At 46.2% G+C, this 13,746-nt stretch overlaps 1 protein-coding gene across 1 annotated transcript; it reads left to right on the top strand.

The window, feature by feature from the left end:
* The first annotated feature begins 85 nt into the window (after window positions 1-85).
* On the top strand, window positions 86-12,776 carry creld1b (CRELD disulfide isomerase 1b). The gene is made up of 11 exons (XM_014134819.3): window positions 86-290; window positions 7,961-8,103; window positions 8,286-8,368; window positions 8,836-8,946; window positions 9,111-9,202; window positions 9,288-9,467; window positions 9,591-9,686; window positions 10,179-10,262; window positions 10,373-10,468; window positions 10,648-10,788; window positions 10,872-12,776. Exons 2-11 carry the CDS (start codon window positions 7,987-7,989, stop codon window positions 11,090-11,092), a joined length of 1,221 nt encoding a protein of 406 aa, XP_013990294.1. The 5' UTR covers window positions 86-290; window positions 7,961-7,986; the 3' UTR covers window positions 11,093-12,776.
* The last annotated feature ends 970 nt before the right edge of the window (window positions 12,777-13,746 follow it).

Genomic DNA, 13,746 nt, shown 5'->3' with positions numbered 1-13,746 from the left:
GACAATGACCCATTCCACTTCTTTAAAACAAGACACGCCCTGTTTCGTACTCGGCGGGTAATGATTGGTTGAAGACTGAAGTCCCAGTGGGATTGGGCAGTATCCTGCAAGCTGCGCCTCAACTAAACAGTCTGGGAAGAAGAATCAACAAGAACCACTGCATCAGCACCGGTTAATGAATGGCACGGATGAACAACTAAACCGGTGAAACACCGTGAAATTGTATTAACGTGCTGAGGACGCTCCAGTCAGTTGTCTACAAGCTGCCGAGAGTTTGTAGCAAGCTGAAGGTAGGATGCAGCGCAGCATCATTTATTGGAAGCTAGCTAGCGATAGCTGGGTAACGCTAATTTAGCTAACATTAGCTATCCATCTAGATAGATTGCTAGTTTGCCATAGTAGTGCGTTCGCTGGGTAGCGAACTAGAAATCACAGTCAATTTACTGCCATGCAATGTAGCAATAGACAAGAAGAAATAGCCAGCAGAGGTGCTTTTGATGACGTTTAAGATGGATAATCATGTCATTACTTGTACTGACCTGATGGAGGGGGTTACCTGTTTTGCCAACGGGACCTTACAGTAACTAGCTAACGTTAGCTCACCACACTAGCCAGTCTAACTGATTATGAAGATGCTATTCAGAATGATGATGATGATGATGATCCTCATTGGACCACAGCTTAAATAGTTCAGTTAAGGTAACAATGTAGTGAGCTCCATACCTAGCTAGCTAAGAATTGAACTAGCTATGTTTTTTGCCAGGCAGCAGAGGGAATGGAGCATAATCATCACTAAGCTTACCCTTAACAGGATCCAACTAGGTTTGGATTTGGCAATGAACATTGACTATGTGAGAGATACAGGAATTCAGTGGCTCTGCGTTGTTTACTGAAACACTGATAAAACTCATCCTCTTATCTTTTCACACACATTTAATCCTGCTGCCCATCACGATAATCAAATCACATGTATTGATCACATACACGTGTTTAGCAGATGTTATTGTGGGTGTAGTGAAATGCTTGTGCTTCTAGCTCCAACAGTGCAGTAATATCTAACAAGTAATATCTAAGTAAGGAATGGATTAAGAATATATATACAAATGTCAGAGCGGCATTGGACTAAGTTACAGTGGCATAGTATAGAGTACGGTATATACATATGAGATGGGTGATGCAATATTTACAAACAATTAAAGCGATTAAGATACTGTAGAATAGTATAGAGTACAGTTTACACATATGCGATGAGTAATGCAAGATACAGAGACAATAAAGTGGCTAGTGTTTCATTTCCTTAGTGGCCAGTGATTCCTAATCTATGTCTATAGGCAGCAGCCTCCGATGTGCTGTAAATGGCTGTTTAACAGTCAGTGATGTAGTATAGAATAGAATATACACTATATACATATGAAATGGGTGATGCGATATTTAAACACAATTTAAAAGTGACTAAGATACCGTAGAATAGTGTGAAGTGCAGTTTATACAGTTGAAGTCGGAAGTTTACATACACCTTAGCCAAATACATTTAAACTCAGTTTTTCACAATTCCTGACATTTAATCCTAGTAAAAGTTCCATGTCTTAGGTCAGAAAAGGATCACCACTTTATTTTAAGAATGTTGAAATGTCAGAATAATAGTAGAGAGATTGATTTATTTCAGCTTTTATTTCTTTAATCACATTCCCAGTGGGTCAGAAGTTTACATACACTCAATTAGTATTTGGTAGCATTGCCTTTTAAATTGTTTAAATTGGGTCAAACGTTTCGGGTAGCCTTCCACAAGCTTCCCACAATAAGTTGGGTGAATTTTGGCCCATTCCTCCTGACAGAGCTGGTTGATCTTTGGGAGCAATTTCCAAACGCCTGAAGGTACCACGTTCATCTGTACAAACAATAGTACGCGCACGCTTTTTCAGTTCTGCCCACAAATGTTCTATAAGATTGAGGTCAGGGCTTTGTGATGGCCACTCCAATACCTTGACTTTGTTGTCCTTAAGCCATTTTGCCACAACTTTGGAAGTATGCTTGGGGTCATTGTCCATTTGGAAGACCTATTTGCGACCAAGCTTTAACTTCCTGACTGATGTCTTGAGATGTTGCTTCAATATATCCACATAATTTTACTCCTCATAAAGCCATCTATTTTGTGAAGTGCACCAGTCCCGCCTGCACCAAAACACCCCCACAACATGATGCTGCCACCCCCGTGCTTCACAGTTGGGATGGTGTTCTTCAGCTTGCAAGCCTCCCCCTTCTTCCTCCAAACATAACGATGGTCATTATAACCAAACAGTTCTATTTTTGATTCATCAGACCAGAGGACATTTCTCCAAAAGGTACGATCTTTGGCCCCATGTGCATTTTACATTTACATTTACATTTTAGTCATTTAGCAGACGCTCTTATCCAGAGCGACTTACAAATTGGTGCATTCACCAATAATATCCAGTGGAACAACCACTTTACAATAGTGCATCTAAATCTTTTAAGGGGGGGGGTTAGAAGGATTGCCTTATCCTATCCCAGGTATTCCTTGAAGAGGTGGGGTTTCAGGTGTCTCCGGAAGGTGGTGATTGACTCCGCTGTCCTGGCGTCGTGAGGGAGCTTGTTCCACCATTGGGGTGCCAGAGCAGCGAACAGTTTTGACTGGGCTGAGCGGGAACTGTGCTTCCTCAGAGGTAGGGAGGCGAGCAGGCCAGAGGTGGATGAACGGAGTGCCCTTGTTTGGGTGTAGGGCCTGATCAGAGCCTGAAGGTACGGAGGTGCCGTTCCCCTCACAGCTCCGTAGGCAAGCACCATGGTCTTGTAGCGGATGCGAGCTTCGACTGGAAGCCAGTGGAGAGAGCGGAGGAGCGGGGTGACGTGAGAGAACTTGGGAAGGTTGAACACCAGACGGTCTGCGGCGTTCTGGATGAGTTGTAGGGGTTTAATGGCACAGGCAGGGAGCCCAGCCAACAGCGAGTTGCAGTAATCCAGACGGGAGATGACAAGTGCCTGGATTAGGACCTGCGCCGCTTCCTGTGTGAGGCAGGGTCGTACTCTGCGAATGTTGTAGAGCATGAACCTACAGGATCGGGTCACCGCCTTGATGTTGGTGGAGAACGACAGGGTGTTGTCCAGGGTCACGCCAAGGCTCTTAGCACTCTGGGAGGAGGACACAAGGGAGTTGTCAACCGTGATGGCGAGATCATGGAACGGGCAGTCCTTCACCGGGAGGAAGAGCAGCTCCGTCTTGCCGAGGTTCAGCTTGAGGTGGTGATCCGTCATCCACACTGATATGTCTGCCAGACATGCAGAGATGCGATTCGCCACCTGGTTGTCAGAAGGGAGAAAGGAGAAGATTAATTGTGTGTCATCTGCATAGCAATGATATGAGAGACCATGTGAGGATATGACAGAGCCAAGTGACTTGGTGTATAGCGAGAATAGGAGTGGGCCAAGAACAGAGCCCTGGGGGACACCAGTGGTGAGAGCACGTGGTGCGGAGACAGATTCTCGCCACGCCACCTGGTAGGAGCGACCTGTCAGGTAGGACGCAATCCAAGCGTGCGCGGTGCCAGAGATGCCCAGCTCGGAGAGGGTGGAGAGGAGGATCTGATGGTTCACGGTATCAAAGGCAGCAGATAGGTCTAGAAGGATGAGAGCAGAGGAGAGAGAGTTAGCTTTAGCAGTGCGGAGAGCCTCCGTGACACAGAGAAGAGCAGTCTCAGTTGAATGCCCAGTCTTGAAACCTGACTGATTAGGATCAAGAAGGTCATTCTGAGAGAGATAGCAAGAGAGCTGGCCAAGCACGGCGCGTTCAAGAGTTTTGGAGAGAAAGGAAAGAAGGGATACTGGCCTGTAGTTGTTGACATCGGAGGGATCGAGTGTAGGTTTTTTCAGAAGGGGTGCAACTCTCGCTCTCTTGAAGACGGAAGGGACGTAGCCAGCGGTCAAGGATGCGTTGATGAGCGAGGTGAGGTAGGGGAGAAGGTCTCCGGAAATGGTCTGGAGAAGAGAGGAGGGGATAGGGTCAAGTGGGCAGGTTGTTGGGCGGCCGGCCGTCACAAGACGCGAGATTTCATCTGGAGAGAGAGGGGAGAAAGAGGTCAAAGCACAGGGTAGGGCAGTGTGAGCAGGACCAGCAGTGTCGTTTGACTTAGCAAACGAGGATCGGATGTCGTCAACCTTCTTTTCAAAATGGTTGACGAAGTCATCCGCAGAGAGAGAGGAGGGGGGGGGGGGGAGGGGGAGGAGGATTCAGGAGGGAGGAGAAGGTAGCAAAGAGCTTCCTAGGGTTAGAGGCAGATGCTTGGAGTTTAGAGTGGTAGAAAGTGGCTTTAGCAGCAGAGACAGAAGAGGAAAATGTAGAGAGGAGGGAGTGAAAGGATGCCAGGTCCGCAGGGAGGCGAGTTTTCCTCCATTTCCGCTCGGCTGCCCGGAGCCCTGTTCTGTGAGCTCGCAGTGAGTCGTCGAGCCACGGAGCAGGAGGGGAGGACCGAGCCGGCCTGGAGGATAGGGGACAGAGGAAATCAAAGGATGCAGAGAGGGAGGAGAGGAGGGTTGAGGAGGCAGAATCAGGAGATAGGTTGGAGAAGGTTTGAGCAGAGGGAAGAGATGATAGGATGGAAGAGGAGAGAGTAGCGGGAGAGAGAGAGCGAAGGTTGGGACGGCGCAATACCATCCGAGTAGGGGGAGAGTGAGAAGTGTTGGATGAGAGCGAGAGGGAAAAGGATACAAGGTAGTGGTCGGAGACTTGGAGGGGAGTTGCAATGAGATTAGTGGAAGAACAGCATCTAGTAAAGATGAGGTCAAGCCTATTGCCTGCCTTGTGAGTAGGGGGGGAAGGTGAGAGGGTGAGGTCGAAAGAGGAGAGGAGTGGAAAGAAGGAGGCAGAGAGGAATGAGTCGAAGGTAGACGTGGGGAGGTTAAAGTCACCCTGAACTGTGAGAGGTGAGCCATCCTCAGGAAAGGAACTTATCAAGGCGTCAAGCTCATTGATGAACTCTCCAAGGGAACCTGGAGGGCGATAAATGATAAGGATGTTAAGCTTGAAAGGGCTGGTAACTGTGACAGCATGGAATTCAAATGAGGAGATAGACAGATGGGTCAGGGGAGAAAGAGAGAATGTCCACTTGGGAGAGATGAGGATTCCAGTGCCACCACCCCGCTGGCTCGATGCTCTAGGGGTATGCGAGAACACGTAGTCAGACGAGGAGAGAGCAGTAGGAGTAGCAGTGTTATCTGTGGTAATCCATGTTTCCGTCAGCGCCAGGAAGTCTAGGGACTGGAGGGTAGCATAGGCTGAGATGAACTCAGCCTTGTTGGCCGCAGACCGGCAGTTCCAGAGGCTGCCGGAGACCTGGAACTCCACGTGGGTCGTGCGCTGGGACCACCAGGTTAGAGTGGCAGCGGCCACGCGGTGTGGAGCGTTTGTATGGCCTGTGCAGAGGAGAGAGAACAGGGATAGGCAGATACATAGTAGACAAGCTACAGAAGAGGCTACGCTAATGCAAATGAGATTGGAGTGACAAGTGGACTACACGTCTCGAATGTTCAGGAAGTTAAGCTTACGTTGCAAAAATGTTATTGACTAAAATGATACAGTACTGCTGGCTGGTGGAGTAGGCTAGCTAGCAGTGGCTGCGTTGTTGACTTTGAACGTGTAGCTGGCTAGGTAACCTCGGTAGTTAGGTAACCTGTGCAGTTGCAAACCGTAGTCTAGCTTTTTTATGGCGGTTTTGGAGCAATGGCTTCTTCCTTGCTGAGCGGCCTTTCAGGTTATGTCGATATAGGACTCGTTTTACTGTGGATATAGATACTTTTGTACCTGTTTCCTCCAGCATCTTCACAAGGTCCTTTGCTGTTGTTCTGGGATTGATTTGCACCTTTCGCACCAAAGTACGTTCATCTCTAGGAGACAGAACGCGTCTCCTTCCTGAGCGGTATGACAGCTGCGTTATCCCATGGTGTTTATACGTGTGTACTATTGTTTGTACAGATGAACATGGTACCTTCATGCGTTTGGAAATTGCTCCCAAGGACGAACCAGACTTGTGGAGGTCTACAATTGTTTTTCTGATGTCTTGGCTGATTTCTTTTGATTTTCTCATGATGTCAAGCAAAGAGGCACTGAGTTTGAAGGTAGGCCTTGAAATACATCCACAGGTACACCTCCAATTGACTCAAATTATGTCAATTAGCCTATCAGAAGCTTCTGAAAGAAGCTTCCACTGGGTCGGCAGGTAGCCTAGTGGTTAGAGCCTTGTAACTGAAAGGTTGCAAGATAGAATCCCCGAGCTGAGAAGGTAACAATATGTCGTTCTGCCCCTGACTGTTCCTAGGCCATCATTGAAAATAAGAATTTGTTCTTCACTGACTTGCCTAGTTAAATAAAAATAAAATAAAGCCTTGACATCATTTCCTGGAATTTTCCAAGCAGTTTAAAGGCACAGTCAACTTAGTGTATGTAAACTTCTGACCCACTGGAATTGTGATACAGTGAATTATAAGTGAAATAATCTGTCTGTAAATAATTGTTGGAAAAATTACTTGTGTCATGCACAACGTAGATGTCCTAACCGACTTGCCAAAACTATAGTTTGTTAACAAGAAATTTGTGGAGTGGTTGAAAAACTAGTTTTAATGACTCCAACCTAAGTGTATGTAAACTTCCGACTTCAACTGTACATATGAGATGAGTAATGCTAAGATACGGAACATTATTAAAGTGACTAGTGATTCATTTCTAAATGTGGCCAGTGATTCCTAATCTATGTCTATAGGCAGCCGCCTCTGATGTGCTAGTGATGGCTGTTTAGCAGTCTGATGGCTTTGAGATAGAAGCTGAAAAACAGCTTTTATCTCTCGGTCCCAGCTTTGATGCACCTGTACTGACCTAGCCTTCTTGATGATAGCGGGGTGAACTGGCAGTGGCTCGGGTGGTTGATGATCTTTTTGGCCTTCCTATGGCATCAGGTGCTGTAGGTGTCCAGGAGGGCGGGAAGTTTGCCCCCGGTAATGTGTTGGGCGGACCGCACCACCCTCTGGAGGGCTTTGCAGTTGTGGGCGTTGCTGTTGCTGTACCAGGTGGTGAAACAGCCCGACAGGATGTTCCCAATTGTGCATCTGTAAAAGGTTGTGAGGGTTTTAGATGTTAAGCCAAATGTCTTTAGCCTCCTGAGGTTGAAGAGGCAATGTTGTGCCGCCTTCACCACACTATTTGTGTGTGTGGACCGTTTCAGTTTGTCAGTGATGTGTACGCTGAGGAACTTGAAGCTTTCCACCTTCTCCACTGTGGTCCCATCGATGTGGATAGGGGGGTGCACCTTCTGATGTTTCCTGAAGTCCAAGATCATCTCCTTAGTTTTGTAGACGTTGAGTGAGAGGTTGTTTTCCTGACACTACACTCTCAGAGCCCTCACCTCCTCCCTGTAGGCTGTCTCGTCGTTGTTGGTAATCAAACCTACCATTGTAGTGTCATCTGCAAACTTGATGATTGATTTGGAGGCGTGCGTGGCCACGCAGCCATGGGTGAACAGGGAGTACAGGATGGGGCTGAGCACGCACCCTTGTGGGTGCATATGAGGCTCTCCCCCACCCTCTATTCGGCAAATCGGACCACGATTCCATCTTGCTCCTCCCCTCCATTAGGCAGAAACTCAAACAGGAAGCACCCGTGGTGAGGAATATTCAATGCTGGTCTGACCAATCGGAATCCACGCTTCAAGATTGTTTTGATCACGCGGACTGGGATATGTTCAGAGTAGCTTCAGAAAATAATATTGACACATATACCGATACTGTGAATGAGTTTATCAGGAAGTGATGAATACACAGCAGTTCTCAGTATTATAAATGACTAAGTTGATTGAAAGATACCGTGACCATAACCACTGTGATGATGAACAAATATCTGACTGTGTATCAGTAGTTAGGATCCTGTTCTGTCTGAATCCCCTGTCTCTGTTCTCAGTGGCTGAGTGGTAGGTAGTCCAAGCCATGTGGTGGTCGTGGCCCCTGCTCCCTGCCCTGGTGCTCTTCTCTGTGCTGTCTGTGGTACGAGTACAGACTGCACCATGTCAGACCTGCCGCAAACTAACTGACAGCTTCATCAAGGTAGGAGTCTCCATCTCTCTCATTCCCTCAGTCTGTTGATTAGTTTGTCGGTCATATTGTCATTTTTGTATCTATTGGTATCTCTTTTGCTTATGTTTCGGTCAGTAGCTGCCATTTTACTCTCCTTGCTGTTCTGTTTCTGTCTTCACCTGGTGGTCTTTTATTAAAACACATTTTTTCAGGGCCTGGAGAAAACATCCAATAAAAACTTTGGGGGTGGGAACACTGCTTGGGAGGAGGAGAAGCTGGCTAAATATGCTCGCAGGTACTTTTGGCCCCACTAGGCCTGTCACTAGAATCTCCACAAATATGCAGTCATAGGACCTGCAGTCTAACATCTGTGTTTACGTAGAGTGAAGTCCACAAGGCCTGCTAATCCCTGACAAGCCTTAGCATGTTGTTGAATGGCCAATGCACCTTTATTGTGTTGCTATGAAGGCTTGTTACCTGATGCCTCTGACCTGAATTGGACTCCTCATGACTGAGCCAAGGCAATGCTGAACCAGTACAGTACTGACAAGACTAGGGCTCTACACCCCATATGTCCTTACACAATATGACAGCCTCTTAAAACTAGGCCACACTGTGTGTGTGTATGTGAGTGTGAGAGTGAGCGAGCGTGTGTCGGAGATCCTCCTAGAGTGCATAATGGAGAATAGGAGGGTGTATTTGTTTTCTCTGTGTTCTAGTGAAGTGTTCCACATTACTCACATCTCTCCTCTTGGTTCTCAGTGAGACCAGGCTGCTGGAGATAGTGGAGGCAGCATGTGAGAAATCTGACTTTGACTGTAACAAGCTGCTGGAGCAGTTAGAGGACCAAGTGGAGACATGGTGGTTCCACCGGTATGTCTCTGATCATGTAAATGTGGTATATTATGTATAATCAGTTTTGTTTTACTGTTCTATTTACACACCTGTGTATTATATTGTTATGTGTGTCTGTGTGTGTGTGTGTGTGTGTCCTTTCCCTCTCATCACTGACCTTGTGATTGTCTCTGTGTGTGTAGGCAGCAGGAGGCTCCAGATCTGTTTGAGTGGCTGTGTATAGAGGAGCTCCGACTCTGCTGTCCCCCAGGACGCTTTGGCCCAGACTGCAAAGGTATTGAACACGACACCACGATAGTTCCCTCTATAGTTCTCTCTCTGTTGTCACATTATTAACCCTGTGTGTTGTTGTGCTGCAGAGTGTCTGTCCGGTCCTGGAGGTGTGTGTGGTGGTCTGGGTCGCTGTGAAGGAGAGGGCACGCGTCTGGGAGATGGAGAGTGTGTGTGTGATCCGGGGTACTTTGGTCAGCTGTGTCAGAGCTGTGCAGACGGCTACTACAGAGAGAAGAGCTCCAATCACAGCACACCAGCCTGTGCAGGTACCCAATCAGAAACAGTTTTGCCTGTCTGATCATGAACCAGACAGCCTGGCTTATACTCAACCAATCTCATGTAGAAGTCTCACAGACCAATCACTTCTCCTCTGTGTGTGATGTCTGTAGCATGCTACCACTCCTGTAAAAAATGCTCAGGGCCAGAGGACTACAAATGTGTGGACTGCAAACCTGGGTGGATCCTGCATGACAACAAGTGTGTTGGTGAGTATTTGGCTTTTGTGTGTGTATTTGAGAGAGCATGTGTCTTCTGTTAGCTTTCTTACTTGTATCTGTGTTTGTAAAGGGGAAATTCAGTTTCAGTTACGAGTAATTATTAACACAATGCTTTGTGACACTCATTTATGTACAGGTTGATGGTCACTAGACTTGATACTAAATGTTATGGATTGTTCTCATATCTGGAGGCACAAGGACCGAGGACACTGATGGTGTTGTATTCTGTGACACTGTGATTCAAGCCTGTTAGTGGGTGTTTTCAGAACATTGGTGCTGTGAGAATAAATGAGAATATAAGGGTCTGCTTAGAGAAGACAAGTTAGACATTGTCTCTTTCTGTGCTGGAGGTGTCTCCCTGTTGCAACTTGTATTAAACCAGATTGATTTTGATTGACTTCGTCTGTGACTGCCCTTCTTTTATTCACCTTGAAAATCCCGACTACAGTGTTTAACTCCTGTTGTGCATGTTGTTTCCAGACACCGATGAGTGCGGCACAGAGCTGGCTCGATGTCTCTCCAACACATATTGCCACAACACAGATGGATCGTACGAGTGCAGAGGTACTGTAGGCTCTCCCTCTACTATCTGCTAGTAACAGAGTAATGATGGTTTGTGTTGTTGGTAAACCTGTGTTCTGACCCAGACCTCTGTTCTCTCTCCTCTGTGCCAGGCTGTGACCAGGCATGTGTGGGCTGTATGGGCAGTGGTCCTGCCCGCTGTAAGAAATGTGCTAGGGGATACAAGCTCAGAGGAGCCAAATGTCTTGGTGAGGGAACCCGGCTGTGTTTTAATTTGTCTGTGTGGTTCTCTTTTACTAGTCTATAGATGGTTTGGCCAATCAGATGAACCTTTTGTTAAAGCAGTCTGACTACTTACTTGTAGTGTACATCTGTATCCGCCTTGGTATGGGTGTCACTCTGTCCATGTTCTCTCTCTCCCTCCTAGATGTGGATGAGTGTAGTGAGAGGGCGATAGCTTGTCCAGGGCTGAATGAGGCGTGTTTCAATGAGGAGGGTTCCTTCCGCTGTGAATGTGCTGACGGCTTCATCCGAAGGGACAGCATCTGTGTGGAGAACCAGCCTTACAGTAGGACGCGCGAGCACCCTTGATAGTTCTCTCTACTTGGCACACTCCTATATACACAGCATCTCTCTCTCTCTCCCCATCAGGTGGTCCAGAGAAGGGTCTGTTTGATGACATGACTGATGACGAGGTACTTGTCCTGCAGCAGATGTTCTTTGGCGTGGTCATCTGTGCCCTAGCAACGCTTGCCGCCAAGGGTGACATGGTCTTCACCGCCATTTTCATCGGGGGAGTGGCCGCCATGGCCGGATACTGGCTATCAGAGAAGGGTGATCGCATGCTGGACGGCTTCCTGAAGGGACGCTAGCCTATCAGGAACCAGGGATACGGGAGAGAGGAAGGAACTCATTGAATGCAAGCCGATGCGGGCGACAAAGACTGGGGGTGGGACGGCTACAGGAATGCTAGCCATTCAGGGATGTACTATACTACTTTGGGGTGGTAGGGGTTAGGGTGGGAGAAGAGGGGTCCTAAAGGATGCCTTGAAAAGGCTGGGGATTATTGTGGGTCTTCTGGAATATGAACTTTCCAGATGTTAGAGGGAGGTGAATAAGAGAACATGGAGCTCAGAGGAAGGTCAAATCAGAGCGCTCAATGGAGGGAGTGAATATAGAAGAAGACCAGGTACAACTTGATCCAAAAACACTGAGAAGACACTAAGGAGACTGGAGTGTCTGTCTGCACTGATATGGGAGACAAAACCCAACCCTCTTGCCTCGACTCTGGGGTAGGAAAGGGACGGAGTGGGGGTAGGATAAGACCACTACTGATTGTTACCAAGTTATTATGCATTTGTATCTTCCACTGGGCAACATTTTGCTCCAAAATTATATGTGGTTCAAAACCAGGTCGCAGGTTCGAATTCTCAAGCTGACTAGGTGAAAAATCTGTCAATGTGCCCCTGAGCAAGGCTCTTAACCCTAATTTGCTCCTGTAAATTGCTCTGGATAGGAGTGTTTGCTAAATGACTAAAATGTTAATGTCTGTCCATTTCCACTCATCACAAATCAAACTTCTTAGGCACCCCTTACCTCATCAGCATCTCCTGTTCATCATTTCACCTTTTACTGAGGAACAGAGGCTGTTCCCGTGGTGATGGGAGATGGAGGGTGGGATGGGATTGTCATTGGGGCTTTGCACTGAAGGCTGCTGCTATGGTGGACCTGTTAAGGAAAGGACTGCTGTATCCTGTTGCGCCAGTTGAATTCCATCCAGTGTTAAAACACTGTTTATTTATAATCCTGTTCATATTATGACTGTATTTATCTGTGTTTTTGCACAGACAGATTCTTGCTGTATGAATGCACGAGAAAAGGATCTGAGAAAGGCTATACTGTACTGTATGTATTATCCTGTGATTGGCATGGAAGACTGAACTTTATAGAGCTGCTTGTTTCCCTCTTTAAACTGTACAACCAGGATACAAGAATAATCACTACTGCTTCACCACCCCCTAAACCTACTGCCTGAGCAATCTGCGTGTGTATGTGAGAGTAAAATACTCTAGTCCTATTGAGGATGCCTCCCATTTCATTGTTTTGCAATAGGTCTTTTCTAAATGTATTTTTTGGTTGTTTTTAGCAAAAACCTTTTATGATTTTTATTGTGTGTGTGTGTGTGTGTGTGTGTGTGTGTGTGTGAGTGAGTGTGATACATTGAGTTTGATCAGCACCAGGTAATATGGGGTACTGTACAATGAAATGCACAAGTGTATTTTATCAGAGGTGTCAACATTTACAGTTGAAGCAACTAAATGATATCTGACCAATCATATCCCTCCACATTATTCCCCCTCATCCTCAGTAGCTACCAGATCTAGCACAATTGTTATTCAAATGATCCATCTTTTTTCATTTTCAACCTTCAATAATATCCATTTTAACTGTTAATAATCATGTCCTTTGGTTACAGAATGTGTGTGTGTGTGTTAGGCCTACATTTCAACTGCATTTCTTTGCATTAGGATCATTATTAAAAAGGAAGAATTTTGAGTTTGCTGTTCTATTTTTAGCTTTCCAATAACCTCTCTTACCATTTTATTTTGACATGCTGTTGAAAGAAATGTCATTTGAACTCATGCTGCTCATTGCTGAAGACCTTAATAAAATCCTGCCGTTGCATGGAGACGATAGAGCCGAGCCAGGAAACAGATACTGGAGAAACCCTAGAATGCTAGCTATGTAAGACTCTGAGCAGAGGTGTGTGTGTGTGCTTCTATTTCAGTGTGCCGCTCCAGTTAATTGTGGTTTTTGCACAGCAGTTCTCGCTCCATCAGGATCTCCAGAGAGCGTGTCAATGTCCTGTCGCTCTAGCTATGCTCCATCAGCTGCACACACACACATGAAAGAGGAGTATGTGTGTATATATATATATATATACAAAATCTCACATTAGGAATAAGTGTGTGTGTGTGTGTGTATTACCCTCTTATTCTCATCTCTGTACTAACTCCTCTCTTCTGTGTTGTATCCTTTGCTCTCTCTGACTAGACAGAGCCAAGCGATCCACTTCCCATAAAAACTCTGCCTTACTGGCCAGCTGCAGCATCAGCCCCCGCCCTCTTCTCCATTTGTCTCTTCAGCTGCTCACATACCACCTTCCTGGAAAATAGAGAGACGGAGAGATATATAAACAATATGACAGAAGCTCAGCTAGGTATAGGAGGGAAGTAATAATTCAGACGAGGATGCTTTTACCTGGACACTCTCAGTGCAGGTTCTGTAGAATGGCTTCTGCCACACCCGGTGATATCTAACGAAGCCCCAGTGAAACATTTATTAATCAAATTGTACAGGTGTAGACTTTACAGTAAAATGCTTACTTACAAGCCTTTAACGTACAATGCTTTAAGAAGTTTTTAAGAAAAAAAGTTAAGTAAAAAAAATGGAAAAGAAAAGTAACAAATAATTAAACAGGAGCAGTAAAATAACAATAGTGAGGCTATATACAGGTGGTACCGGT

Source organism: Salmo salar, chromosome 13 (genome assembly GCF_965601325.2).
Source record: "Salmo salar chromosome 13, fSalSal1, whole genome shotgun sequence".
Taxonomy (NCBI): domain Eukaryota; kingdom Metazoa; phylum Chordata; class Actinopteri; order Salmoniformes; family Salmonidae; genus Salmo; species Salmo salar.
The sequence above is the reverse complement of the archived record's forward strand: the minus strand, read 5'-3'. Positions and strand labels throughout refer to the sequence as shown.